Here is a 27,998-nt window from a genome sequence, read left to right as displayed (position 1 = left end):
CTATCACACTTTTACAATTTACCATAAATTATCAAAACTAACTTGACATCGTAAACCAACAAGCTCTAAAACTAGAAAAAATAAATAGACACAATGATTAAGAAAAAAAACAGCTGATACATATTTTCTTATTGTTTGACAGACCTAAGGTACAATGACACCTACGTTTCTATCATACATACAGAGATGAAGACAGAACAACGAATAGTGACTAAATAATTAGGGTGAGTTGAAGTTTCGGACGGTTGGGTTGTGGCTCGACTACCTCCATGTGAATTCTCACCGTCTGCAGGATGCCATAAGTTATTTTTGTCCCAGCCTTGGTCACTTTTTGATGTGCCTCATCCACCACCCAATCACTACTTCCTTTATCCTTGGCCACCAAGTAGACCGGTCCTTCTATTCCAAACCTGGAAAGCATTGCAAAAAATTTGCAATCAGCATTTTGACAAATATTTGTTGCATTCCAATGTCATGGAAGCAGTAATCAATACTACCATGATTGAGAGGAAAAATGAACACATAAATCAATTCCATTTCAACGTGCACATGCAGTATGCTAACCATATGCATTATCCATCCACTCCTGGCTATTGAAAAACATGGCCGTTGCATAGGGGTCATAAGCCCACATATTTGAAGTATTGTGGATGTGAAGGCATATGCAGTCATGCAATGTTCAATCAAAATATATAAATAGGAAAAAATATCAATATAATTAAACAATATTAGCTTTTAAGTTAAAATAGGGCACTTTATACCAATGGTCATTTGTTTCAAATATTATGGTTTCCTAGAATACCTTTCCTCATATTGCAGTCTTTGGCACAATGTGAAATTGCAATCAACTGAACATATCATGTTGCTAAACGAAAAATGGGGGCTTTCCAGAGTAACACCATCCTACCCACCTGTCCACTCCTCTTTCTATGCAAACCGCCCCAATCTATCACGAACCCATCCCCTCCACCCCTATAGCTGCAACCTCTTTGGACTCACGAGTCAACCTGCACCAACCTTTAACTGTCGTCACCTCTTTTCATTCTCATTGGCTACTTCATCCCTTAATGAGTCAATCTCCATGCCTCAACCTCCATCAATGTTGACCCCTTAGCTAACCCTAGCCACTCTCAACTCAAATGAGCACCCCCTCTAGCCAATCCACCCCTGTCTACCTCCTCTTGGCTTCAGTAGTAACATTGTGAAGTGGCATGCACAGGAGCTCGAGCTTGAGCACAATACCTAGGTGGTTAGGGATTGACACCTAGGTGGTTAGGGATTGACATCATATGGGGGGCATGAGCAATTCATGTCATTACAAATGATTGCAGTAGGTGAGGATCAGCAGGCAGCAAGTTCACGGACAAGCCATTGCTGGTGGTGCAAGCAGACAAGCAAGGAATGGAAGGGAAATATTTTAATTGTACAGAGCCAAACGAGGGAAAACATCTCATAAAATATTTTACATAAATATGTTCTTTTTTGAAGAAATGAACCTTACAGGCAAATATAAATGTCTAATGGCCTATACAAGAACAAATGCATAAATTATTGTCCTGTACATGAGGCATATGTATGGTACTTTTTTTAGTTAAATATATAATGACACTTGATATCAAAAGATGCAAGGATAATAATACTAGAAATATTATAACATATAGCATATGTATTGGTGTGTCTTTTGGTCAAGATAAATAATGGCACTTGATATCAACAAGATGAAAGGATAATAATAGCGAAAATATTAATGGAACATACTTGGGAACAAAAACTATAAATCCATTTGATTTGATCTTCAATATCCTAGCCTCAGTGTCCGTTGGCCTGTAAAATAAATGGTGTAAACTAGAAAATGTAAAAAAATTTTAAAAAAAATGCTATAAAGATTCTGACATAAAACTTTACCGATTCCTGAAGAATATAACTGTGTGAAGTTCAACTGAGGCTCGGCTGGCCATCTGAGCATTTCGATGTCGATAATTCAAATCTGTAAGATATAAAATTATAAGTCAAAAATAATAAAAGGTTTGTGCACAAGGTGACATAATCTTAGAAAACTACAGACGGCATTCAAAATTGAGATAAGGAATGAGCACCTGTTAAGACATGCAATCAAGAAAATGTATCTCTTGAGAACAAAATAAACAAGCTATCCACTATAGAAAGAAGCAAACTAGAGAGAACCGCTAGCTGAGCAACAAAAAACAGAAAACGAAACAGATAAATAGAACATGTACTTGTGATCTTACACATCCTAGGTTTGAAAATACCTAGAACTAAGTTTCAAAATCTCAAGTCATGCAAAAGTTTTAGTTTTTGACTGGAATGATATTGTTTCGGTAACGTACTGATGTTTCGATGCATGGTGCCAAAAATTGATTTGAGTTGAAAAAAGAAAGAGATGAAGCATAGAAAGAGACATTATTTGTACCAAGCATGACTTTAAATCTTGTACCATGATGAGCGAAACGGTCAAAATATATCTTTCTGTAAATTACCGACACTTGATACCACTCAACAATGACAATATTCCTTCCTTTATTCGGTCTCCTTCTTCCTTCAACCTCTAATTTGTCACCGGCGCATTGGACCATCAGCACAACACTGAAAATAGTATCCTCTGGTCAAAGACTAAAACTACAAGACGGTTCAAGATCTTGAACTTTGGTGCCAAGTGAGATCGAGTTTTGGTGATTTATCCAAATGATACATTTTGACCGTTTCGCTCGGCACGGTATAAGATTTTAAACCATGCCTAGAACACTAGAAGTACCTCTATTACACTGTTACACTTGCCAATATATGGCACAGCAAATATTGTTGAAATTTATCTTTGAGGCACATCATCTTACAGGTAAGGTCTTGCTTGGTTACTAGCGAGATTGAAGAGAGGCCTGAATCAGGTGATCTAGCCTGCTAAGATTGGTAGAACAACAATTTTATTTAATCTAATTAAAAGTTATATGACCTCAGACAATGCTCACACAAGGACTTACTAAAATCTGCAAAAGGCTTCCTATATTTTTCTCACAAATGCACCACCCATCAACTCAGTACTACTCACTATCCAATCACCTAAGAAATTCACATCAACATTTAGGAGATTTGCCACAAGTCGAAGGGCTCACCTCATTCCAAAAATTTCATTACAACAACCAAGAAGTCTAGACAGAACCAAGTTGCAATCATTGAAAGTTATATGACCTCAGTTAATATCTCATAACAAGGACCTCACCGTTGAGTAATGAGGAAAAAGTTAGGGAGTCCAATCCAAGATTTCTTATATTTATTATTCATCAGTGTAGAATGACACATAGATATGTAATATTTTTACTAATTACATAAGCCCTTCAACATGACACTCCCCTTAAATTGGCTCAAAGATATTATGAAACTAAAACATATAATGAAGGCTATGTGCATGCAACGTTAGTTATCATGATCAAAATTGAAATTATTGGTGTATACCAACACAAATCAACCAACTTGGGACCGGGATCAGCAAGAGTTCATCCAATCTTCGCTCATATTAGATAAGTTCTTGAGGATCGTACAAAAATAAAATCAGAAATTATTGAGGTCTCACAAAAAAAGGAAGTCGTCATGTGAATAATAAGGAATATCAACAATTTGTTAAACAAGAGAAAGAAGAACCATAAGGAAAAGAAGATGTTAATTTGCCTCCATCAGCATGCATGGATAGGGTTGGCCTTTGAAACCTATGGTGTGAGTTCGTATCAGAGAAGAGAAGCAAGCACAAGAAGGGGGAGGCACTCAAGCTGGGGAATTTCAATGTGGGAAATTACCATGAGTTGCAAAGTTTATGTTCCAAATAAGAGAAATTGGCTGGAGGATTTGCCGGGTCAGGTGCGCTCAGCGGAGGAGGAATAAGGATTTTAAATTAATTAAAATTTTGTATTAATAAGTTAAGTTATTGACAATTAATATTTATAGCACCAACATTTATCATCCATCAATATAAAATTACACTTCAAACCTTGTAATACTTGGTATTTACAATCAGATTCTTTTGTACTGATATTGGTCTTTTCCTTTCTTATTAATTTATTATGATCAAGATGACATTTAATCTCTAAACACGTTTAGTTGTGCTCGAGTATTGAATATCATATGGATTGTAAGTTTTTTTTTCTCTTTCTTTTGGGTGTTGTGACTAGGATTATCGTAGAGACTTTTTTGTGTGCACATTGCATATACGCACATGCATGTGTGCATGCACGAGCATGTGCAATTGTATGCACAGGAGCATGTGTTTGTGCAACTACATGTGTGCTGGTTATTTAAGCTTGGTTTCTTTTGTATAAATTTGAGTTTGGTTTAAGCCTGGCTTGAGCTTAATTTGTTTAGATGCTATCAAACTCTCAATTTGATCTTGTTTGATTGTTTAAATCTTTTACACTTTGAAGCTCTTACTTATAGCATTATATGTAAAGAACAAGAATCAAAAGGCACACCTATCCAAGTTTAATTTCAAATCTTAGTGACTCTCTACTGAGCTTCATGTCTCTAATATGACAAATCAAGTGAATGAATTGAAACACATTGAATTTCAATAGCAGTGGTTGCAAAACAGGTGCATGATAGGCATCACATATGTCAAACTTACATATGTAAGATTTTCATTAGTTAATTGAGCAAAGTCGACCACAAAAGTTGGTAGAAAAGACAGTTGATGCTATCTGAGTCAATGGCCAACCATGGATTTATGGCTGCAGGGCTATCTGAGTCTTGTCTTCGACAATGCTTGTAAGCTTTGTAAAGTCAAGCAAAGGTCGTGCAGACATTGTGCCTCACTTGGAATGAGATGCAAAATTAGGCAATTTGGTGAACTTCATAATTTTTTTAAAAAAGGGTATATGAAATTTAAATACTACAACAACAATAACAACCAAACCTTATCCCACTAGATGGGGTCGACTATATGGAGCATTTTACGTCATTGAGTTCTATCTCCTATTATATCATTATCTATATTAAAATAAATTTTATCTTATTTTATTGTTGCTAACCAAGTCTTTTTTAGTCTACCTCTTCCTTGTTTAATATACGTGTTTGTCATAGTTTCACATTGCCAAACTGGAGCATTTATTGATCATCTAAGTACATGTCCGTACTATCTTAAACGTGTCTATTTTCTCTCAATAGATGCAACTCCGACATTCTTTCTAATGCTCTCATTTTTTATTTTGTCCATTAGTCCACAAATCCACCTTAATATCATCATCTCTACAACTCTCATCTTATGCTCATGTGCTCGAGTCATAGCCCAACATTCAGCTTCATATAACATAGCAGATCTAACTGCGATTCTGTAAAATTTTTCTTTAAGTTTTAGAGGTACTTTACGTTTACATAAAATATCCAACGCTCTCCTCTATTTCAACTATCCTGCTTGTATTCTATGTAAGACATCTCTCTTACCCTCCATTTTGCAAAAATAATCCTAAATATCTAAAGCTCTCGGTTCCAGGCAACTCATCATCTTCTATCTTAACAATTGTCTCATTATGTCTAATATTGCTAAACTTAAATTTCATATATTCTATCTTTATTCTAAAAGCCTAAAACATTTTCCTTCTAGCCTTTCCCGCCCAGATTCTAGTTTAGCATTTACTCCTTCACATGTTTCATCTACCAAAATAATATCATTTGCAAACAACATGCACCATGGTACTGTGTCTTGAACGTATACAGTGAGTTCATCCATAATTAGAATAAAAAGATAGGAACTTAGAGCTAATCTTTGATGTAACCATTTTTATTAAAAATCCTTCAGCTACTCTACCTGATGTCATTACTCTAGTCGTTACATCCTCGTACATACCCTTAACTAGTTTAATATATGTTACACTAACACCTCTCTTTTCTAGAATTCTCCATATAATTTCTCTTAGAATTCTATCATAAGATTTTTCTAAATCAAGGAATACCATGTGTAGATCTTATTTTCTCTCCCAATATTTTTCAATTAATTATCTAAAAAGATGTATAGCTACTATTATCGACCATCCAGGCATAAACCCAAATTGATTTTCAGTCATCGTGATCTCCTTAATCTTTTTTCTATTACCTTTTTCCAAACTTCATAGTATGACCCATTAATTTAATACTCTTATAGTTTGCACAATTTTGTACGTCTCTCTTATTCTTATATAAGGAAACTAGAGTACTTATCATTCATTGATCAGACATTTTTTCCGTTTTTAATATCATGTTACATAATTTTGTAAGTTATTCAATACCTTATTTCCCTAAGCACTTCTATACCTCTATCGGCATATCATCTGGTCCAATGACTTTTCATTGTGCATCCCATTTAAAGCTTGTTCTACTTTTGAAGTTGATCACCTAAACATTCATTAAAAAGTTGATGAGAATACCTCTTCCACCGCTTTTTTATTTCTCCATCGTTTACTAATACCTTATTACATTTATCTTTAATACATTTTATTTGAATAAGACTTCTTGTCTTCCTTTCTCTCACTTGAGCTATTCTATAAAGGTTTCTTTCCCCTTCTTTTATATCCAATTTTTGATATAATCGTTCAAAAGTTTCATTCTTTGCTTTATTCACTACTCTCTTAGATTCTTTCTGGGCTATTGTATATTTTGTTTAAGTTTTTCTCATTCTTACAAATATATAATTCTATTTTTCCTTCACTTTCTCTTGTACTTTCTCATTCCACCACCAAGATTCCTTATTGATGCATGTCCCTTTGACTCACCAAGTATACTCTTAGCTATTATTTTCAATTTTGATATCATCTTATCCCATGTCGTATTAGAATTACTGTATATTTCATCTAATACTTGTACTTCTACCTTTTCCTAAAATATATTTTATTTCTCATCTTTTAACTTCCACCACTTGACCTTGCGATATTTATAAATCTTTCTATCCTTCTTCCTAACTATAAGGAATCATATATGACATTTAAATAAGTTTGATAAATCATTAGTCAAAATACATAACGAATAGAAATTAAGTCTTACTGTCAGCAATGGATGTAAGCTGTGGGCCATCCATAAAAATTGGAGGAAGCCTGGAAATTCCTAGTGCAGCAGCCAACAACCGATGCACAATAACATCTGCAGAGAAGAGCAATCCCATCTTAAACTACTATTTTAACAACCTTTCATTTACCACAAGGACTCAGATAAGCAGAAACAAGGGAAGAACTGACATAATAGTTGATAAATAGTGTAAAAAAGATAAATTTATTAACAACAAAGAAAATAATTAAGAGCGTTCGTAGCTTTTCTTTAGCTAGCAGAAGGATTTCATATGAATCTCATTATAAAAATTGATAAACACTTGCTATATAAAAATGCAAGTGTTGTAGGTTTTCCAAGGCTACTTGATCTTGAGTCATTAGAAAGCTCCAAGTCCAAAAGAATGAAAAACTAAAAAATGTGGAATGGTAAGAGCATCGTGCAAGACTAGTAGATGGATGAAGAGGTCAATGTGCTTTAGGAAAGAGAACAAATTGAAAGAATAAAACAATAGCCATCACAAAATTTATGAAATTTTCACAATCATAAAAATTAATCATCTACATGATGGACTATTTGTAAGGGAACAAGGAAATATCTGAGATTTTCCATTTGATTTGGTTGGATGCAGACTATGTTTCATAGTCTACCTGGTCCTAACTGAAGACAACTGTATCTGGGGACTGCACAATCTATATATGATTCGATTTTGATGGTTGTTGCATTGTTAGGGAAGAGGGAATATAAACAGGATACATACATGACTAGCAAATAAATTAAAAATCCTCAATATATATTGGCATCAATTGAAGGGACCTAGATAAATTATAAATAGTGAGAACAACCACAAAGTTGAAATGAAGATTGAGTGTAGAACCAAAGAACTAATTACCATGTTAACTGGAATTTCATTTTTTTTATGTAAACATGATTAATTAAGAAGCAAGAAACTGACCTGCATATCTGCGGATTGGTGAAGTGAAATGGGTATAAATAGGTGCTGCTAGACCATAATGAGAAAACTCAGATGGGCTCAAATCTCCACTAGAAAAGTAAATGGCCTAAAATTTGACAGATTAAGTTCATGTTACAACATTTGCACCTGTACGTAAACTAGTACAAATTTTGGCCTTTCAAAGTACCTGTGTCATGCATCGGGTTGCCAAAATTCTGATTAGCTTATTGAAATACGGATCGTCACCCTGCAGAAGCTCTTGATGAGAAAATTGCACACATATGGCATAAATACTTACACAGAGAAGTGCACAATTCACAATGTCACGATTAATTGATGTGTTCTTACAACTGCCCGATCAAGGGAATCAGCTAATGCTTTTGAAGATGAAACATCCAAATCCAGACCAACAGCGGCAGCGGTTCGCAATAATGGTTCAAGCATCTCCTTTGTGGGGCTAGGATGACGCCTGTACATATAGCCAATTAGGTTACATCAACTATTATCGAATAATGTTTCAAGAGAAAAAACAAAAAGAATTAGGCATCGAATGAGTATCTATAGGCTTGCCTCAGCAAGTTACTTTAACCGTGATATATATATCTATACAACTAACAAAATCAAGTCACAAGACAATTTTAGGTTCACAATATAATAGATTACAATGCATGACAAAAACACCAATACATTCATATTAAAAAAGAGACAAATCATTTAAAATCCCCAAAACCCTCTAATCCCAAAAAGCGGAAAAGCAATCCATATATTTCTGAGTAGCTCAAAAATACTCTGGATAACCAAACATAACCAGAAAAAATGTTCTCAATTATTAGAAAGCAACTATGTTGCTGAAATCCCTAAAAATGACTGGAGGATTACCATGAGCGCTCTAAGTTATAAAAAAAAAAAAAAAAAAAAAAAAAAACTAGTCCATTATTGTGTTTAGATTGATAAATCAATAAAGTACTGAATGTGCCCTAGCTAGCTATTCCATTTTCTACTTGTTCCTATTACCACCTACTTGATTCTAATGAACAAATCCTACCTAAGAGAACTGAAGGAAAAAAAAAGATACATAAGAAAAAATGCGACAAAGCATCTATCCTCACAATTGAATCACAAGATTTTATTTATTAAAAAAAAAATATGCATACAGATAAATTACAGAATTGTGAGCAAAAACTTCCAAAAAAAATAACATATAAATTCAAGAGCAACTAGATATGATAAATCATGGATACCTTAATAAAGAGCATAAAGAAAAATGTTTCAAGATCTTTTCTGCAACTGAAATATTTGCAGCCAACATAAACTCCTCAATCATCTGATTAGCCTCACGAATTTGGTACATACCTACAACAAAAAAAACGCAAAAATAAGTGCACTATGAAATGAAAGAAAAGAAACAATTCCACATATACCTATGTCTAGCGGATCGTGAGTTTCAGTGTCAATTTGAAATTTGACTTCAGGTGAAGCAAGTGTAAGAGCTCCTCTCTTAATTCGTCGAAGTCTCATTATCTATCTAGGCAGAAAACATTTATGTTCAAATCATCAAATCAGTCTTCAGAATAATATTTATACAACAATAGCCACCTAATGGCTAAGTAGTAAATAATTAAACCAGACAAGCTAACCTTTGCTAATGAATTTAAATTTCGCAGATCAGTGGTTAGCGGATCCATCAACCGGCTGCAAGAAGCATTCTATTCTTAGTAGTTACACAAGATGCTTGGCAAGTAAAGGAAGACATCAATCAAACAAGGTAAAATCGTTCCAATAAATTTGAAAAGAGATATTGAAGGTTATTAGAGAGCAAATTCAATATGCTATCACAGGCAATAAAAACTAATTAACCCAGTGGTCTTACAATTTATTTAATCATCTATGTTTATTATTTTAGGTGCTTCAAGTTAAGAACGCCATTTCTATTGCTATTAAAATGCAAAATAGTAAATAAAGGAAATGATTAGCAGCTTCCTTAACAGTAGAAGTCTTCATTTATCAGCTAAAGATAACTATATCAATTCCCTTTAAAGTGGAAAGTTATGGAAGTGCCAAACTTCAGAAGTATCAGGATGACTACATCACAAAATATCATTACTGAACCCATTCTGAACAATGCTAAGTAGCTCAGAAGTAAACGTAGAAGATCCAAGTATATTAAATTATACTGATGGTTAATGATAAATATATTTAAAAAAAAAAACAGAACCTATCATCCATCCTCGCTTGGGCTTCAACATACGACAATGCAGCACATGACTTGATAGCACTTTTTGTGTATCTAGTCGATACTATATTTGCATCAGGTGTTAGTTCCTGCCATGGAAGGAAAAGGAACTATAAATTGAAGTAGAAAGCAACTCAATCAACATGAATGGAGTACACAACTCATTACCATAAAAAGAGGTATTAAAGATCCTGTAGCATAGGTTACTCAATATCATAAAGAATTAAATATTCAAGTACACAAAACAAATTTAAAGAAAAATAATAGTAAAGCTAAGTTTTTGAACAATGATCCAATATTGATCATAACAAACAGTTAAGATGTATTACCCAATAGTGCTCCAAAATCAAAAACTGAAGAGGACCCATTGGCATTATAGACATCAGCATATCATTTCATAATACCTACTAAGGAGACAAAATTAAACTATCTGGCATTTGAAATTTGGTCCAACCTTGACTTTGTTAAGAACCTTAAGTACCAAATACCAGCAGTGCATATCACGTCATCAACTAAAAAAAGTATCTATATGTTTCCTTCAGCCATATCAATATTCAATAAAATCAAAGAAACTTTTGAATATCCTATATCTTAATTTACATATGCACAAATAGTGGAAGTACATCTCCTAGTTGGTATTGCCATTGTTCTTACAATATTCAATACATGAAAAAAAAAATTGAGATGGAGATTTATAAACAGCAAAATCAAGACACATAATGCTCTCTTAGTGGTTCCTTCTCAGCACAAAAATGGAATTTAGTAATCTTAGCATTCGGAATTTCAGGGATATCCAATAATCCAATCCTCCTAGAGTCATCTAAAAGAAGCAGTAAAAAGTAAATGGTAAAATGAAAATAAAGTTACCCATATGACAGAGAAAGAAAGCCGCTCCACATCAGAACATAGAGAACAAATATCTACATGAAACAACACACAAGGGTGAGAATTCAATTAGTTTTCCTACTTTAGAGATCAGTTCAAGCCAACTCATTCCTAATTACACCAGAAATATGTGCTAGTTGTAAATATCAATAGACGATAAACCGAAAAAGGGGAAGAAGAAACCTTCCGTCAAAGATTTGGGAAGCATATCAATCCGCCTCTCAACAAGATAAACTGATGTGCCCCTCTGGGAAGCCTCTTCATCGAGGGGAGTGCCAGGAAGAACAAAATTTGTGACATCAGCAATATCTGGTAATGTTATGATAAAGGATCACAGTGCAATATCAAGCCACGCAAACAACAGATGCATACACTTCCTAAAATTTATGAATTCTAAATAACTCACACCCTGCTTTATCTAATCAAACTCACTGTTTCATCACTCTAACTGCTTACGAACTTTCTTAAGAAACACAAACTCAAGGCAATTTCATCAAAGAAGACTTCTCCTGAGATTTTGTAGCTGTTCATATGAAGTATGAATAATGAATGAGAATAAAGCATAAAAAAAGAATGAGTATTTACTTAAAGTATATTGTTTTACACCATAGAACTCAGTTTATCTGATAGCTGCGATCACTAGTTAGCATGTTTTGCTGAAAAGTTAGCTTCAGTTTTCTACACGAGCAATGGTACTATATGATAGCAGCTCTAACCAGAGTAGGTAGGCAAATCAATTACAATGGTTTCAGCTTTGTGTTCAAGTAGGGAAATTCAAGGAATCTGGGTGACCTAACTCAATTATAAATAAGGGTCAGCAAAGAAACAACTGCAAAGAGATAACAACTCTTTCGGACTAGGATTCGGTCATTGAATCACAAAATTAGATGCCACAAATCATCAAAATGGTGGGAAACTATACTCTCTTGTGACAGTTTAGCTTTCATTAGAGGAAAGTCACAGAGAAATTTCCCTAGATACATACAACAGTGGCCTTGCTTTCAAAAGACCACACCTCAATATCATATTAGGCAGTTAGAACAGAGAAACGAATTCATTATATTAATAAAACTGCAAGGAACTGCAAGAAACGAATTCGTTATATCAATAACCTGCTAATTTCCTTGTACTTATTTGGATATCAAGATAGAAACCAGAAAATATTCAAATACCAATCAGCCTGGTCATTTTGAGACATAATTACATATGTATGCCAATATCAATAGATAGGAACTGCAACATCGAAAAAAACCAACCCATAAAACATGCTTTGTAATGGGTAATAGATCCCCTATACTAAAAAACCAGGCTTTTCAATGACAGGTCAAGAATTTACATCATGTACTGAAACGTACAGAAGATCATTTCAATGACAGTTACATAAATCCATCCCAAACTTGGTTAAATACAGGCAGATTCCAAATGAATAAATTCAAACTTGAATCTTAGGTCATGCACAATGATTTGGGTATACGTACTTTATTTTTTTAATGGATCCAATTTACTCAAGCAGTCAGTCAGACAAACCAAGCAACTTAAAGAAACATTAAGTATCTCAATAAAAATTGAAGCAGCAAAGATGCTGAAAAAGACAGTAATAGTCAAATCAAGGCAAGTTATTTTTCACACAAGCAAATTTCACATTATTTATAACCAGATAAAGGATACGAACTCCCACTTCAAAGTTTCCATTCCCAAGTGGTTTGCAATGTAATGCATCATCAATATCCCTGCAACCTGAGACAAACAAAGAAATGTGACCACCAATATAGAAGCAGACCAAGATTGATGATGACAACATACCAGGAGGGTCAACACTAAAAACTCTCAAATGCCGCAAGTCCTCTCGATTGGAATTAGCCAAATCTTCTAATGACAGAGACCATGGTAAAGGAGGCAAACAAGCAAGAACTTGTGATGAAAAAGGCCTTGAATTAATGTCATTCTCAATCAACAAGACCTATTTAGGAATATAGATATAATTATCCAAGTGCATTGTATGTATTCTTGCATTTTAAGAATCACCCATTGGCAGAAATTTTAAATAGATAGAAAAGCATCCTACTATACGATTACTTGCCTCACTTTCAGTGTCTCTATCCCCAATCTGCCCAATGGTACGTACATAATGCCCTGATGGATAGCGAGACAAACAATCCCATGAATCTACAGCAACAATAATTCTTTTATCTAGAAGATTTCCAAGTTGCCGAGTTTGAATTCGAATTTTAGGTATTCTCCGGTCCTTGGAGGCAAATAAAGCATGGGCCACACCAGCATTGCCCGCAGGCATGGGCATTGGATCTAGAGACCCGCAATATCTGCACAATAATAATCAAGAGGCAATGTCAACATAAAGTGCAAGCAAACAAAATTGTTCTTTCTATGGCAAAAAAGCTATCTCTAGAAAAAGGGCAGTGATACCCAGTTTTGTATTTACTAAAATGTTAAAGACAAGTAAGACTATATTGAGAATGTCGCAAACTAAATTTGCCTTCACTTCACTTTGGTATATCATCAAAATGTGAGATTCATACAGGGTACAAAAATAGGGAAACCTATACTTGTCTAAAAATTACAAAATCAAAGTTTAATAAGAAGCATGGCAATCACAAAATGAATAAGTATAGTGCATAGAAAATTTGATTGGTTAACGATTTATCTCAAAACTAGACTTAATACCAAGGATATCAATATATGTCATATTATTGACACTACCCTCGTGTGAATGGACAAACTGTACCGAACTGAACTGAACTGGCCTAAGCAGTAAGCATGGAATAACTGGGAATGTGTTACTTCCACTCGAAAGATTTAAACATAGAATCTCTGCTATGGAACCAGACTAAACATGACTGGTTAACCAGTGACTATTGTTATGAAACGCACTGGTATATGATGCTAATTTTTAGTAAGAAATACTCAAATATAAGCTAAAGATATATTCGTATCTTTTGGCTCCCATCATAAAACTTCTTATATAAAGTGATATTGTATCGTTAAATGCCCAACATGAAGCCCAATTCAACCTAAAATTCTTATTCACTAAGGTGGTAGATTTCTTGGTTTGAGAATCCTCATTTGAAGATGAGGGGCTAAATAATCTCCTCCTCATTTTCTACCCTCATTCACATTCCCCCTTTCCCCTCAGGGACAACATCAATAGATGTATAAGGGACTAGCTCTAATAGCAAGGAATGGATTGGGTTTCTTGGGCCTTAACATGGTAGCAAAGCCACCCATTTAGGATTAGGGTATCTTACTTGATTTTGCCCATAACATGGTATCGAAGCCATAGGTAAGTATCTCGTTTGGTCCTTCCTCTCTTTCCATTGTGCAATCTCGATCAAGATCACAGCCTCTGACCACACAAAAGTCTCTTCCTTTGCCAAGCCTCAAAACCTAGCAGAGCCCTGAAAATAAGCCTTCCAACTCACAAACTGATCTCGACTCAAAATCCTTTAAAGTGTCTTGTGCACAAGAAGCGTCACATCTTCCTATGTAGTGTCCTTTAGTGAATTGTTCAAGAATAGAACGTAGACATGACAATTAATGACATGTCTACCAAGTCATCCCTGAATCTTTTAGATTAAATTGAGATAGGGAGAAAGAAAATTTACATATTGCTTCTGCTGCATGAATGTGAGTAGTCTTTTTTTCACCCTCACGATAGTCTATCTATTGAACCCAACTCCATTATGGCACTGAAAGTAGTTCTTCTAGCAACGCAACTAAGGTTGCTTTTGCAGGAAACAAAACTATTCTTCACTAAAAGGCATGATTCACATGGGAGGAAAATTCCCACCGTGCAATAAGAAGTTTGCCTCGACTACCACAAACTAATTAGTGTGGTCAATAAAGTAAAGTCCACTATAAGGATCATGTTGGCTTCTTGCAAATAGCTTGATGCATTATCTCTCTTATGCCCTTTGAGTTAAATGTGGCAAAAGGCAAAAAAAATCCATGGACTGTGAAATTACATGTGGATCACATCTTCTTCTCTGTATCTTCTTTGCGAACAATCACCTCCTGCGCATCTAAGATGTTAATCCCCTCCACTGAGTGCCTTTGTCGTTGCATCCAAATCGTGTCCCACAATGTTGATTGCTAAAACCAAGGTGTCTAGGTTAGATCGACTTTACCACCACATCTAAATTGTATCCCAAGATTTTGCTCACTAAAAAACACATTTCGAGGATAGTGGCTGCCTCCGCCTCCATTTGCTACAAGTACATGGTAACCATTTGCTACAAGCAAATGGTAACCATTTGTCTTAGGATATCTTGATTTTTCTGAAATAGATGTGAATGGACAAAAGTTGTTTCCGGAACAAAACTACTTTGATGTGTGTATACATGCACATCAATTAATCTTCTAGTGTATACAACTCCCATAAATGATTGTTTTCATCTAGACACAATAAGTTAAAAGTAAAGATAGATACTATAAGCTAAGCAATTTGCTTCCCTTTATTTCTAGATACAATGTTCAACAGAAGTCATAAGGTTTCCGATGGAAAACTAAACATAAATCTTTAAAATAGAAGTTATAATTAGCCAGTTCTGCCCAAAAGGTTACTATTAGTATATCTTTCAAGAAAGAAAAAAGACAAAAAAATATGATTCAGACTCACGAGTGCCAATTCCGCTTTATAATTCCAACAACTCGGCCTGGTGGATGACTTGATACAGGAGGTGAAGATCCGCTCGTAGGCTGAACTGGATTTTCAAACCTTGGCACGTCATCGGCACTATTAGGCACCAAATGAACTTCTTCCTCATCATCGTCTAAAAGAAATATTATAATAACTCATCAGCCAATGCATATGTGTTTTTAAAAATAAAGAAAAAACATACCATCATCATCAATGATCAAGGACTTCCCATCACGCCATTGATCCTGAGGCAATAGCTCGACTGCAACTATATCTCCATGAAAAGCCCTATTCATGTTAGCTCGTCCACAAATGACTATTTCCTCACTAATACTCTCACTTCCAACGTAAGCCTCAAAAGGGTTATAGCGGTTCACACGAAGCTTTCCTTGATGGTAAATTCCGTGTAGCAGTCCAGAGGTTACTTCTGACATGGGTTTATGCTGCATGAAGACGTAAATGGATATAGCGGTTATTAAGGAAGAAACTAAGAAATATTGTAGAATTTATGAAAAATTGTTGAAGAAGAATACCTCACTGTAGATAATTTTTTTCTTTGATGGCCTAAGATCTTCAACATCTTCCATAGGAACATCCACAGAAGATGAAAGAACAACTAGGTCAAGTAGATCAGGTTTCCCAAGAGATTTAACATATGATTCAACTGGAACAAGAAAGCTGACTGAGAATCCAAATCTTTGGCTTAACATAATTTACTTGCAGATAGCTTGTAAGAAGGATTACCTGTTTCAGCAGAAATACCCTCCTCAGTGGCCCTTTTCTTATTTTCTCTATCATTGGTAATTAGTAAAATTTGTGTGCTTTCACCTAAATGAATTTGATACCAGCGAGCAGCAACGCGAATTGCTAAAGTGAAAAAAAATAAGGTAATCATAGCATTAGTAGCAAGATTAAACTACATCAAAAATTGCTCTAAACAATGTGCATGTTTATAAATCAATTTCTAACTTCAAGACATAGGATTAATTAGTGCAATAAATAAGATCAAAGCTTGGACAATGTAGGTGATGAAAATAAAAATGACTTAAATGCCTATACAAAAAGAGAAAGAAGAGAGCATATAAGCCAAGTGCATTTGGAATGATGAACTTAAGTTAGGATTTCATTGAATAAATCACTCTCATTAAGACAAGCATAGTAGGGATCATTTACAAATAATAAGTTGCTACAAGAACATTTTATTTTTACATCATTTCCCTAAGTTGTCCAAATAGAAGAATGGTATACCAGAATGTGGGGTGCAAAAATCTGAGAACCATTGAAAATGGTTAGGTGCCATATTCTTAGATAGACTAATAAGATGAATGATGACTCAAAGACAAAGTTTGTTCTTCAATTATTGCACAATGAGGGCATAAAATAAGGTCTGAAGATGACCTTGAAAACATAAAAACTAAACAAGTTAGGGATATTAGAGAGTATTGCAGGGTAAAATATTAACAATTAAATTGCTCAAGCATGGAATCATCAATAAAATGTATGATTGAAGACAAGCCATAGCTGTTAAAGCTTTACACAAATCATAGCTGTTAAGATCAGTCCATACTGATACGGATTGCACAAGATTCAAAAACACTGCTTAAAATGGTATAGATTCTACTAGAAAAGAAATGGATTGAAAACAATTGAAATTTGAAAAATAGAGAGTAAAATGTCTAACTTGTAATTTGGCTCAAATTTAAAATCTTGAGCTGTGCTAGAATTTTAGACTTTGATTAAAACAATAGTGTTTGGGTACTGTGTTGGTATTATGACGTATAGTGTCAGTGGAGAATTTAGTGAAGGAGATGAAAAAGCAAAAAAACACAACTATATTTCTAGCTTCAAAATTCATTGCTCATTTGGGATGATATGATTTTAACATTATATTGTACAAACACAAGCTAAAATTGAAATAATTAAACCATTTGTAGAATGCCAATATGGAACGATATTCATTAACATAATTTGACACAATGATACATAATAAATTAGCCAATGATTGAAATATCGTTCTGTGCCGGCACATCACGCGCGAATCTCGAGCAGCAAGGAGGCGTTGCCGGACTCCTCCGGCGCCGTCGGCGGCGTCCAAGGGCATTCAGCGTCGCGGGCAATGACATTCGCAATGCATCACAACGCGATGGCGAAGACAAAAGCGTCTCAGGCGCCGCCGGATGCATTGCAAGGGGCAGCCGGAGGCGTCGCCGGACGCTTCCGGTGCTGTCGGAGGCGTCGCCGGACGCCTCCGGCGTCGTCGGAGGCGTCGCAGGGGCGTACCGACGTCGCGAGGGTGCGCTGGCGGCGTGAGGGCGAGCAGTAACTGTACAAAACTAATATTACAATTTGATAAATCAAACAATTCCCTAGATGTGATATTTTAAAGAGATTTTTATAAATCCTAATTAAATTATCCCAATAAAATATGAAAAATATATTTAAAATTTTAATAAATAATATTCTGAAATTATTTTTAATATTTTAAATTTTATTTAAAAATTCTAAAAAATTCTATTTTTTAAAATTCTAAAAACTATTTTTAAAAAATAAAATTTTTTATAAAAATTCTAATACATCAAATTTTTTAATTATTTTTTAATTATTTTACTATTTTAATGGTTAGTTGATATTCTATTTTTTTACTATTTTAAATATATATTATTTAAATTATTAAATAAATAAATAGTTAATTATATAATTATATATAAAATAGTATTTTATATTAATTTATATAATTATGATTATTTAACTTGAATATTGGAGAACTTTAAAGGTTATGCATCAATTTTAATTCGAGTTATTGATAGATCAATTTTCTTTAAAGAAAACTATATTTAATTATTTTTTTAACAATATAAAGTTGTTTAATAATGAAGAACTTTTATAAAATTAATATACAACTTATTTTTAAATTATACATAATAAATATATTTATCTAATAATTACTATATATAAATAAAAAATACCGAAACCGTATTGGCACGGACGATACGATACCGAAACCGCATTGTTCCGATCTAGGACTGAAACCTCGGCACGGGTCGAAATTTTAAACCTTGAAATTAGCTCATAGTATTGAGTTTCAATAAGTTGACTCAATAATTCATTTCAATCTTATCGCTTGACACCAGATAAGATTTCAAACCATGATTTGGCTAAAATTACATCAATTCAGAATATTAAAAATTAGCAAACTTTTGTTGATCCATGCTTGAATTATAGTAAGCATGCACAAGATAGGAAAAAATTGATAGTTCTATCTATTGTTCACAAAAATGTATTGGCTTAGACTAATCCTTTCATCTATCTATCTCTCTCAGAGTCTATTCCGAGTACCATAGATTAAGAGAGGTCCTATAAACCTAATTTCAATGTTTGATGTGATTAAGTCCCAACTAAACCTTACAATGCGAAAAAAATAATTTTAAAAAAAATTATCAATTAATTAAAAGTGTATTCAATTTTACAAAAAAAAATGTTTTTAATAATATTAGAATACATTTTGATTCCATTATTTATTATAATATATGTTTATTGTTTATGTAGCATTTATTATTTATTGTTGATCTTATTCATATATATTCATAATTAGTGGTGTTATCTAATAGTTAGAATCTATTAAATCACTAAATCGATCTTATTTCTACTTACGACGACTAATCCTAAGGGTGACCGACTCGGCTCACGAAAGTTTCCTACCGGCCACTAGGACAAATCAAGAAGCACTCCGAGCTAGCGGCTGGCTCGTCAATCCAACGTTCTTAGATCAATCGTCCATTAATAAAAATTCATCCTTTAATTCATCGAAACTGGGACTCGATCCTTAGATACCTGCCGTTGCACCATTACCTAAGGGCTTCTCTATTTAATTCTATGAAAGGCAATATATCATTGAAAATTTGAAGTAACTAAATTATTATTTAACTCAATTGTGTTTGCTCTTCCTCTATCCCACAATCCTTTCCACTCTAAACTATCCACCACTTTTGTCCTACATGTTTGTCTTATTAATAGTCTTTGATGCTTTCACTCAATCTATTGGAGATCCAAATAATTGTTCGCAAATATTAATATTTTTATTTGTACTTTTTCATGAACCCACATGTTCATATTAGGTAAGACTTTCAAAAATACTAAATCTATTATGCAATAAAAAGATATTGTTGAATATCATTAAAACTTATGTTACTTGGATTTGGATATAAGTATCTCATATAGTTATAGATCCAAGTGTGAGATATAAAACCTTTTCAAACTAGTGATACAAAAACTCATCAAAAAATGTAACGTTAGGACACAACTACATGGATATGTTATAAAATATATAAATTATATATCCTAATTTAAGTTATATTAGTGTTACTAAATTATTAGTTATAAAATATAACATAAAGGTATATTATATGAGTTATATGTTATATAATCTCCACAATATATTGTGTTATTAGTTATATTATATGCTATATAATAAGTTTTTAAAGACATATTATAATCTTAATTACCCGACGCCAAACACCAGATATTGCGATCCCCTTTTCCTATTCCGCTTAATGCAAAACCATCATCATCAAGTGATGCTACTCACTACACAAGCTTCGTTACATGATGCCGCCTATGACGCCCTGTGCAACATAATCTAGATGTGAAGCCCAAAGATTTTCTAGTCGAGGCCCTTCCTTCCATGAGCAATGCGAGCTGTTGTCAAGAGGTCAACCCATTGGACTTGTGTCGATGTCAACATGGGTATGAGAGGGAATGAAAGGTGAGTCAGAGCAACATAGATTAATAAGATAAAGAATAAGTCATCAAAATGAAATGCAATTTCTAAAATCGTGTGATTATTAAGTGTCCGTTAACCTAAAAAGAGTCAGATACCACTATGCTACCATCCTCCATACTTTATGGATAAGAATGATGAATTATTTGGAAGGAATATGCTAATTAGTTGTAGCACTGAGAGGTGATAAAATGGGAGGAAATAAGCTGATAGTATGGTTATATTACTTATTGCCCCACATTCATTGACATAATGTGAAAGTCCTCAAATATTTTAAGGCATCTCAGGGTGCCAATATACTAGATTGCTTTTGAAAACCTTCTAGACACCCTTTGCATATCATGATTCCTAAGTGGTGAAGGCCCACGTGGCAATTCCAAGTGATGAACCAGCTAAATTCATTCGCATAAGAGTTTAGGCATCTAAAATGATGTAGCCAATACATATTATAATTCACAAGGTTGAATCTATTAAAGTAGAGGTTTAAAGGATCGTTGAAGATCAATGAAGACCTTTCTAATAAACCACTCCATTCTAGCCTTTTCAATGGTTTAGAGGATTGATGGATATAAGAACTCCATTCTTGCTCTTTTGTTAGAATGGAGTAGGGTTCTCTTATACTCCTTATCTAACATAATACCTGCTCCTTTCGCTCTCTTTTAACTTTTCTAATAAATCAAATTTTAAAACCTTCAATATTGTATCACCTATTTCTCTAGCCTCTTCTCGACTCATTTTTAAATACTATGCTTTTTGTCCTAATCATCACATCTACCTTTTCTAGTTGTTTACCCTAAAGTGTTCTGGCATTCCAAGTTGCTAACCAAATCCTATAATCACAAACCAACTTCTTGCCCCACATTCATTGACATAATGTGGAAGTCCTCAAATATTTAAGGCATCTCAGGGTGCTAATATACTAGATTGCTTTTGAAAAACCTTCTAGATACCCTTTGCACATCATGATTCTTAAGTGGTGAAGGCCCACGTGGCAATTCCAAGTAATGAACTAGCTAAATCCATTCACATAAGAGTCTAGGCATCTAAAATGATGCAACCCTCAACCTTTTCATCTAGGCTTGAAACTATACTTTTGTTTATCTACCATTACTTTTCTTTTTACCAAAATATGAAAAAAAAAACTTAAAGCCCTGTGCTACAAAAATAACTAAATTGAGCATCTCAAAGATGATAGGCTAGTGCAGCCAAACAACACACTAAGGTAAAAAAGCAAGAAGATGAATCTTTTCAGTTCTGAAATCCCTTCCATCATGTGATAGTTAGTTAAAAACTAATGTAGAATCTTGCACTCAACTTGATATGACAAATTCCCTAGTTCACTCCCTCTCTGTCTAAAGGAAATTGCCTTTCTCCATATTTATTTGACATTTACTTTACTTTGTTCCCTTTCATACCTCATCGGTGCTAGAAGCCAAAAACACTAGATTTTATGTTGCTCGACATCAATACGTTTTAATATATAATAAGCTGAGCATGTTACATGATATGTAAAAATCAAGAATGTCATATGAAGGTACAAGTGGATGCAACTTAGTTCTCAAATATGATAGCAATTGAAGTAAAATCTCAAAAATAATCATTCATATAAGATGTAAGGTGGGGATCATCTACAAGGATAAAGTAGTTCAAAGAAGACCAATTACAGTTCTGTTCTGCATTGAAAAATATAACTAGCATAAAAATAATTCTAGAAATAAACATGCGAATGCAATACCTCTATCATTCCGATCATTTGGGCTTTCTCCAATCATGTCTTTCACATAAGTGTCCCTGTCTCATTTCATAAATCAAAAATTGAGTTTAAAGATGTAGAAAAGGAGGAACTACAGAAAATCACGTGTGACTTCAAAGATTTATAAGCACAATGCAATAGGGGGGAATTTTCAGACAGTAGAAGCGCGAGATGCCAAAGCGTGGAAACCCAAATGAGTGAAACATGCAGATTAGCTTAAAGCGAACGACTTCCAAGCATAGAAACCGAGGAAAGAAACAATTGAAAAGGCAGCTAATTTTTTTTTTTATCTTATGCAAGAGAAAAAAAAAGAATGCAGAAAAGTTAGAGAACACAAATAACACAAATAAAGCAAAAAAACACTACCTGTGATGCTCGTTAGAGAACACAAAGAACTTCCTCAGAGGATTAGTGCAGAGAGCCTTCACCCTATTATACACAGAAAGGTTTTTATGCCGCACCTCCTCCAACACCACCGACAGCACCACCACGTCATCTATCTTCGGGTTCTCCAGTAAATCAATCTGCAAAATTGCTCCAAAATCAACAAGGTGAGGCCACGGCCGGGACGTACAACGCAGAGGAGGATATCGAAAAAAACCTGATTGAGAACGACATTAGTGTCAACTATCAAGATGGTAGCGGACGCCGAGGCGCTGAGGCGCGCGGCGGAGGTGTCGCAGACCTTGCAGAACGTGGCCCCGCAGTAGATGTCATCCCTCAAGTAGTGTTCCCTCACCACCTGAGCAACGGAAACCTAAGAAAAACGGGGACGGGAAAGAGGAGTAGGACTAGGGTTTGGGAAAGGAAAGGGAACCTTGATCACGCGGCCTTGCTTCGTTTTCTTCGCAAACGATTTGCTCTGCAACATCTCTAAAGCTTTGTGTTCCGGGTAAAGACGACGACGAGCAAAGAGACAGGATTTGGGTTTAGGTTACGGAAATTTATAGCGAATTCCAGGAGGGTAACAAGCGTATGAATATTCGGAAATTAGCCTAAATCATCAATATTTTGATAAAATAATCGAACTAATGATAAAATTGGTCGGCCCGATTAATTAAATAAAATTATAAATATATTTAAATTAAAATTCAAATAATTCGAATCGAATTTCAAATTTAAGTCATTTTAAATTTTAGTTTGAATATGTAGATTCAAATTTAAAATTTTATTTCGAAGCTCGAGCGAAAATTATTTATATATTCTAAACTTTCAGCTATAAAAAAATAATAAAGAAAAAAAATATATAGATGATGTATACAATTGTGACAAAAAAAAAAAAAATGAATACGCTCGTCCCCAGTGCCCCAATCACGGATGACTACTAATCTTTGGAATAATGACTAGCACATAAGGGAGGTATTTATCTTGGTTTTACCGAGATTCGAACTCCAGATCTCATTATGACAACACCTCAAACACTAGTCATTAGACCCATCCGTGGGGACTATAGATGATGTATACAAGATGAGTCCGTCGGGTATATCAAAATCCTATAAATATAAGCAATATTATTATATACGTAAAATATGATGATATGAATTAAATATGTATATGGCAAATAAACGATAAATATTTTCCAAATATATGTACATAAAAATATATAAAAATTAGAATATACAAACTATATGAGTAAAAAATTAGAAAAGCATCTTGTTTTTTTAACTTGTATCCAATAAAAAAATTTCTTAGAATCAAATTGACAACTCCAGAATTAATCGTTACATGATACCAATTTTAAAAAAAATTAGAGTTGCTTTACCATGTTTATTTATAATAAATACTTGAGTTTGATAGATTTTAAAGATATCGTATAAATCTGACGCGATATTTTTAAGATTTATAAATTTTAATCTTTTTGAAAAATATTAAAGAATATATATATATATATATAATTATTATAATAAAATGTTTAAAAAAATTATGAAATAAAAAAGCCCTATATTTCGTCACCTCCTAACTCCTTGAGCAATATAAGGGCAAAGTTGTATATTTTCTTGTTAATTGGAAGTTCGGTCCTTCTTCCCATAGGCATAAACCCTAACCTGAACTGCGCAATGTTGTGGCGCCGCCTCGCCCTTTCCGGGTCCATTATTCCGTCCGCACGGCGCGCCGGGGCCGGTTGCCGCTCCTACGGCCTCATCCCCATGGTGATCGAGCACACCTCCAGAGGCGAGCGCGCCTATGACATCTTCTCCCGCCTCCTCAAGGAGCGTATTGTCTGCATCAACGGCCCTATCTCCGACGACACGGCCTCTGTCGTCGTCGCGCAGCTTCTGTTCCTCGAGTCCGAAAACCCCGCAAAGCCCATCCACCTCTACATCAATTCTCCTGGGGGTGCTGTCACGGCCGGCCTTGCGATCTATGACACCATGCAATACATCCGCTCCCCGGTCTCCACCCTCTGCCTCGGCCAGGCCGCCTCCATGGGCTCGCTACTGCTTGCGGCTGGTGCCCCTGGAGAACGCCGCGCTCTCCCCTATTCCCGTGTCATGATCCACCAGCCATCTGGTGGGGCCTCCGGCCAGGCCACTGAAATTGCCATCCATGCCAAGGAGATTCTCAAAGTCCGTGAGCGCCTCAATGAGATCTATGTCCGCCACACGGGGCAGCCTATCGAGCGAATCGAGCACTGCATGGAGCGTGACATGTTCATGTCCCCTGATGAAGCCAAGGAATTCGGGCTGGTCGATGAGGTAATTACACACCGGCCTTTGGCACTGGTTACTGATGCTGTACCGGACCAAGAGGCCTCTAACGAAGGAACTAAGAATGGTAATGATGATGGAAGTGGGGGCAAGGAACAGAAATGAAGTTTCTAGCATATGGCCAGCCACTTTTCTCTTGTTCTCGCCAGCTTATCTTGGTAACTCTTATCTTTTTTATTCCTGTCCTGTTGATTTTTGAGCATGGAAAAATATTGGAACTAACTAATATCTTTGTAAGAGAAGTATTTGTTTTGAGTACGTAATCACATATTCTGATTGCATAGACATGTCAAAATTGACTTTTTATCTGCATTGTTACATAATTAGTTAGTTGATTTCTTTTGAAAATATACTAGATTCATATATTTCAAAGTTTTTATGTGAGTATTGATTCTTCATTATTTTCTGATATGGTATTGCTAATTTATAAAGATTAGCTTGAACTAAACACAATTGTTATTGTTAGTTCCATAACAAAATATCTTCAGGATTCAGAATTGCTCATGCTTCTTTTTTAATCATAAACATATTCCTTATATCCAACCCTTTTCTGTTGAATTTTACATGATTTAATTCACTAAGTTTCTTCTCATTTTAGTTCTAGCTAGAAGAATATGAAGCCCAACTAGCGTCTATTATCACTATGAGGAAGAAAACTTTTCTTGGGTATGCCTAATGTAGTCTGACAAAAACCAGTTCAAAACTGCTATTCAATTCAAAGGATTTGTCATTTGTGTGATATACATAACAGTATAGTAATGTTTACTGACCAACTTTTAAGCATAGAAAATGGGTAGAAAGTCACAAACCTATCCATTGCAACTCCATCTGAACCCTATCAAAAGAGGCCAAGATTGCTCTGTAACAAACCTTGATGCTTGGCGAAGAGAATTAAAATGAAACAGAATGCAACTCTGAGAAAAACTCAAAGTTGGAGTTTGTTTGGCATAATCCTCCTTTTAAAATGAACCTTTTTACTAAAGTTCTTCAAATTCAAATTCTTACTAATGGAGTTGGAAAACAATTTCTTTTTTTTTTGTCTGGCTTGTGCCTTCCTCTCCTTCCAAACTGTAAATTGCATTTTCCCAAGGAAATGTAATAGTCCTAAAAATTAGAAATTTTTTTATAATTTAACTGCTAAAAACATGAAATCTTTCATGATCATTCCTTTGGCTCTTATGCTTTTTTTATTATTAGAAAGATCCTTTTAAATTTTGTGTCTGAATTTGTTCATTCGCAATTAGGACTCTCCATTTTCTATTTATTTTTATAGCTATTTTTTTGCTTTATTCTTTATTTTATTTTAGTTTTCATTCCCTCTCTTGTCTTTTTACTCCACTCCACTCCACTCCACTGTTAAGTTCCGATAGGTTTTGTTGAACCTATAGAATCTAACCCATTTTCTTATTGAGCAATCTAATCCATTTTATTATGGAGCAAAGGGCGTGAATTTAATGACCTCTTTGCTTCATGTTTTCCTTTGGAAATTTATTAATCAATATTTGAGAGTTAGAACTGGTATAGATATATTTAAGTTAATCTTGTGTTCAAATTAGGCTTAATCTTATGGTCGAACCGAGGTGGGACCAGGCTTGAACTAAACTGGGATGGTCCTGTTGACTGGTTCAACGATAAATTAGAGTTTTGTGCATCAAAACCCACTCCTTATTTTCCCTGAACTCCTGAATGCTCCTTACAAGAGTACTCATCTCTTTTCTATTCTCTTGTGAGCTAAGCAAGCACGTCCTCTTCCTGTTCACCCATTTGAATAGTAGCCCTTTTGCCACGAGCGTTTACAAACCTTGATCGAAAGAAGCCCATGATCACTTATTTCTCCTCTTCTTCCTTTGTCACTGTCAATGTAGGTTATTATCACAGTGGCACATAGCTAAGTCACCCTTGTTGCCATCCTCCATTTATAAGAAGGTTGTTTGCCCATAATGAGTTTGTGTACGTTGTCTCAGTCATTGCGTGCTCATACTAATTACTCTTCAATCTATTGACATTCTCTATTTATGGTAATAAATCTTGAGTATCATCATTTAACATGTATTGTTGCTATAGCAATCTTTGGTCAAATAGGACCTCGAGTTTGGTATTACTGCCTCAAGTTTTAGTTGTTTTGGGAATTAACATCTTTAGAAGTGTTTGGAGATTGGAGGACATAAAGAGAAGGATTGCTTCTCAATATATGTTATTGAGAAGAGTTGTTGTGTACTATATTTTTCATTTATTTGTAAGTTAGTCCAGCCTGTATCTAGCCGAGGGATCGACGATACTGGATTGCCTGAGGTGAGCATTATCACCTTTTTGCCACAAATGATCGTTACTGTCTATTGATTTGGATAACTTTTGTCGGGAATTCAGTTCGTGTTGTTTGCTCTTTTATTAGATTGTTTCTTTTCGGCGGCCAAGAAGCTACCTTGATCATGTATATGTGTATTTTATGTTGTGCATTTCATTGTGATAGTAGATTCTCTCCACACAGAAGAATATGATTCTAGTCAAGTTATCATTCTTGAATTTGGGTGTCCTCTATGGTGAGTAACAAATTATTGTAGTAACATTTGAGTCTTGATCGAGTTATAAAATTTTGCATCTATCTTTTCCTTTGCTCGTCCTTTTAAATGGGTAAAGAAATAGTTGCATTTTATGTTCCACCTTGAAAAATTGAATTTGATTTTGTTCTCTGTTTTTTTGACACCTTGGGAGCTATGTGATTGATCATGAGGTGATATTTCTCCTTGTATCTCCACTGTAACCATTACATTCGAAAATGATAATGATCAGGACTTAAAGAGAGTCAGGGTATTAAGTTTCACGCGTGAGATATATATTGCTACTCTCTATGCAATTTCTCGATATTTTTATGACTCTGGTGGATTATTGGATCGTCCGTTGGAGAAAGACTTTTTTAATTTATCTTTTATCATGATAGTTAATGGAAGATTTTGATGGAGTCGGACGTATAGAATTAGAGGGTTCGGAGGATTTGGATATATGGTGCTACCTAGAAAAA

The 27,998-nt window shown here is 34.6% G+C and overlaps 2 protein-coding genes across 2 annotated transcripts; one reads left to right on the top strand and one right to left on the bottom strand.

Annotated features, from left to right (window-relative positions):
• Position 1: 1 nt before the first annotated feature.
• Positions 2–23,249, bottom strand: LOC121976886 (exosome complex exonuclease RRP44 homolog A-like). Its single transcript, XM_042529283.1, has 24 exons — positions 23,089–23,249; positions 22,873–23,013; positions 22,638–22,795; positions 22,254–22,309; positions 16,486–16,608; positions 16,275–16,405; positions 15,944–16,184; positions 15,721–15,874; positions 13,168–13,408; positions 12,891–13,047; positions 12,756–12,824; positions 11,271–11,396; positions 11,070–11,122; positions 10,185–10,291; positions 9,607–9,661; positions 9,391–9,490; positions 9,211–9,322; positions 8,318–8,438; positions 8,157–8,216; positions 7,970–8,075; positions 7,015–7,110; positions 1,906–1,987; positions 1,759–1,824; positions 2–410 (listed from the first exon to the last, which is right to left on the bottom strand). Exons 1-24 carry the CDS (start codon positions 23,140–23,142, stop codon positions 212–214), a joined length of 2,808 nt encoding a protein of 935 aa, XP_042385217.1. The 5' UTR covers positions 23,143–23,249; the 3' UTR covers positions 2–211.
• Positions 23,250–24,248: 999 nt separating this feature from the next.
• On the top strand, positions 24,249–25,266 carry LOC121976885 (ATP-dependent Clp protease proteolytic subunit-like). The gene has a single exon (XM_042529282.1). It carries the CDS (start codon positions 24,329–24,331, stop codon positions 25,082–25,084), a length of 756 nt encoding a protein of 251 aa, XP_042385216.1. The 5' UTR covers positions 24,249–24,328; the 3' UTR covers positions 25,085–25,266.
• The last annotated feature ends 2,732 nt before the right edge of the window (positions 25,267–27,998 follow it).

The sequence above is a fragment of the Zingiber officinale genome, chromosome 4B (assembly GCF_018446385.1).
Source record: "Zingiber officinale cultivar Zhangliang chromosome 4B, Zo_v1.1, whole genome shotgun sequence".
In the NCBI taxonomy this organism is placed as follows: Eukaryota; Viridiplantae; Streptophyta; class Magnoliopsida; order Zingiberales; family Zingiberaceae; genus Zingiber; species Zingiber officinale.
The sequence above is the reverse complement of the archived record's forward strand: the minus strand, read 5'-3'. Positions and strand labels throughout refer to the sequence as shown.

What these genes read in the sequence shown, in the direction of transcription:
- LOC121976886 (XM_042529283.1), bottom strand. Translation starts at nt 23,142, where the DNA reads ATGTTGCAGAGCAAATCGTTTGCGAAGAAAACGAAGCAAGGCCGCGTG. An exon ending in GCTTACATCCATTGCTGACA is followed by an intron (nt 1,988 to 7,014) that starts GTAAGACTTAAT and finishes TATATCTTACAG; the next exon opens with ATTTGAATTATCGACATCGA. An exon ending in GTTATATTCTTCAGGAATCG is followed by an intron (nt 1,825 to 1,905) that starts GTAAAGTTTTAT and finishes TTTATTTTACAG; the next exon opens with GCCAACGGACACTGAGGCTA.
- LOC121976885 (XM_042529282.1), top strand. Translation starts at nt 24,329, where the DNA reads ATGTTGTGGCGCCGCCTCGCCCTTTCCGGGTCCATTATTCCGTCCGCA.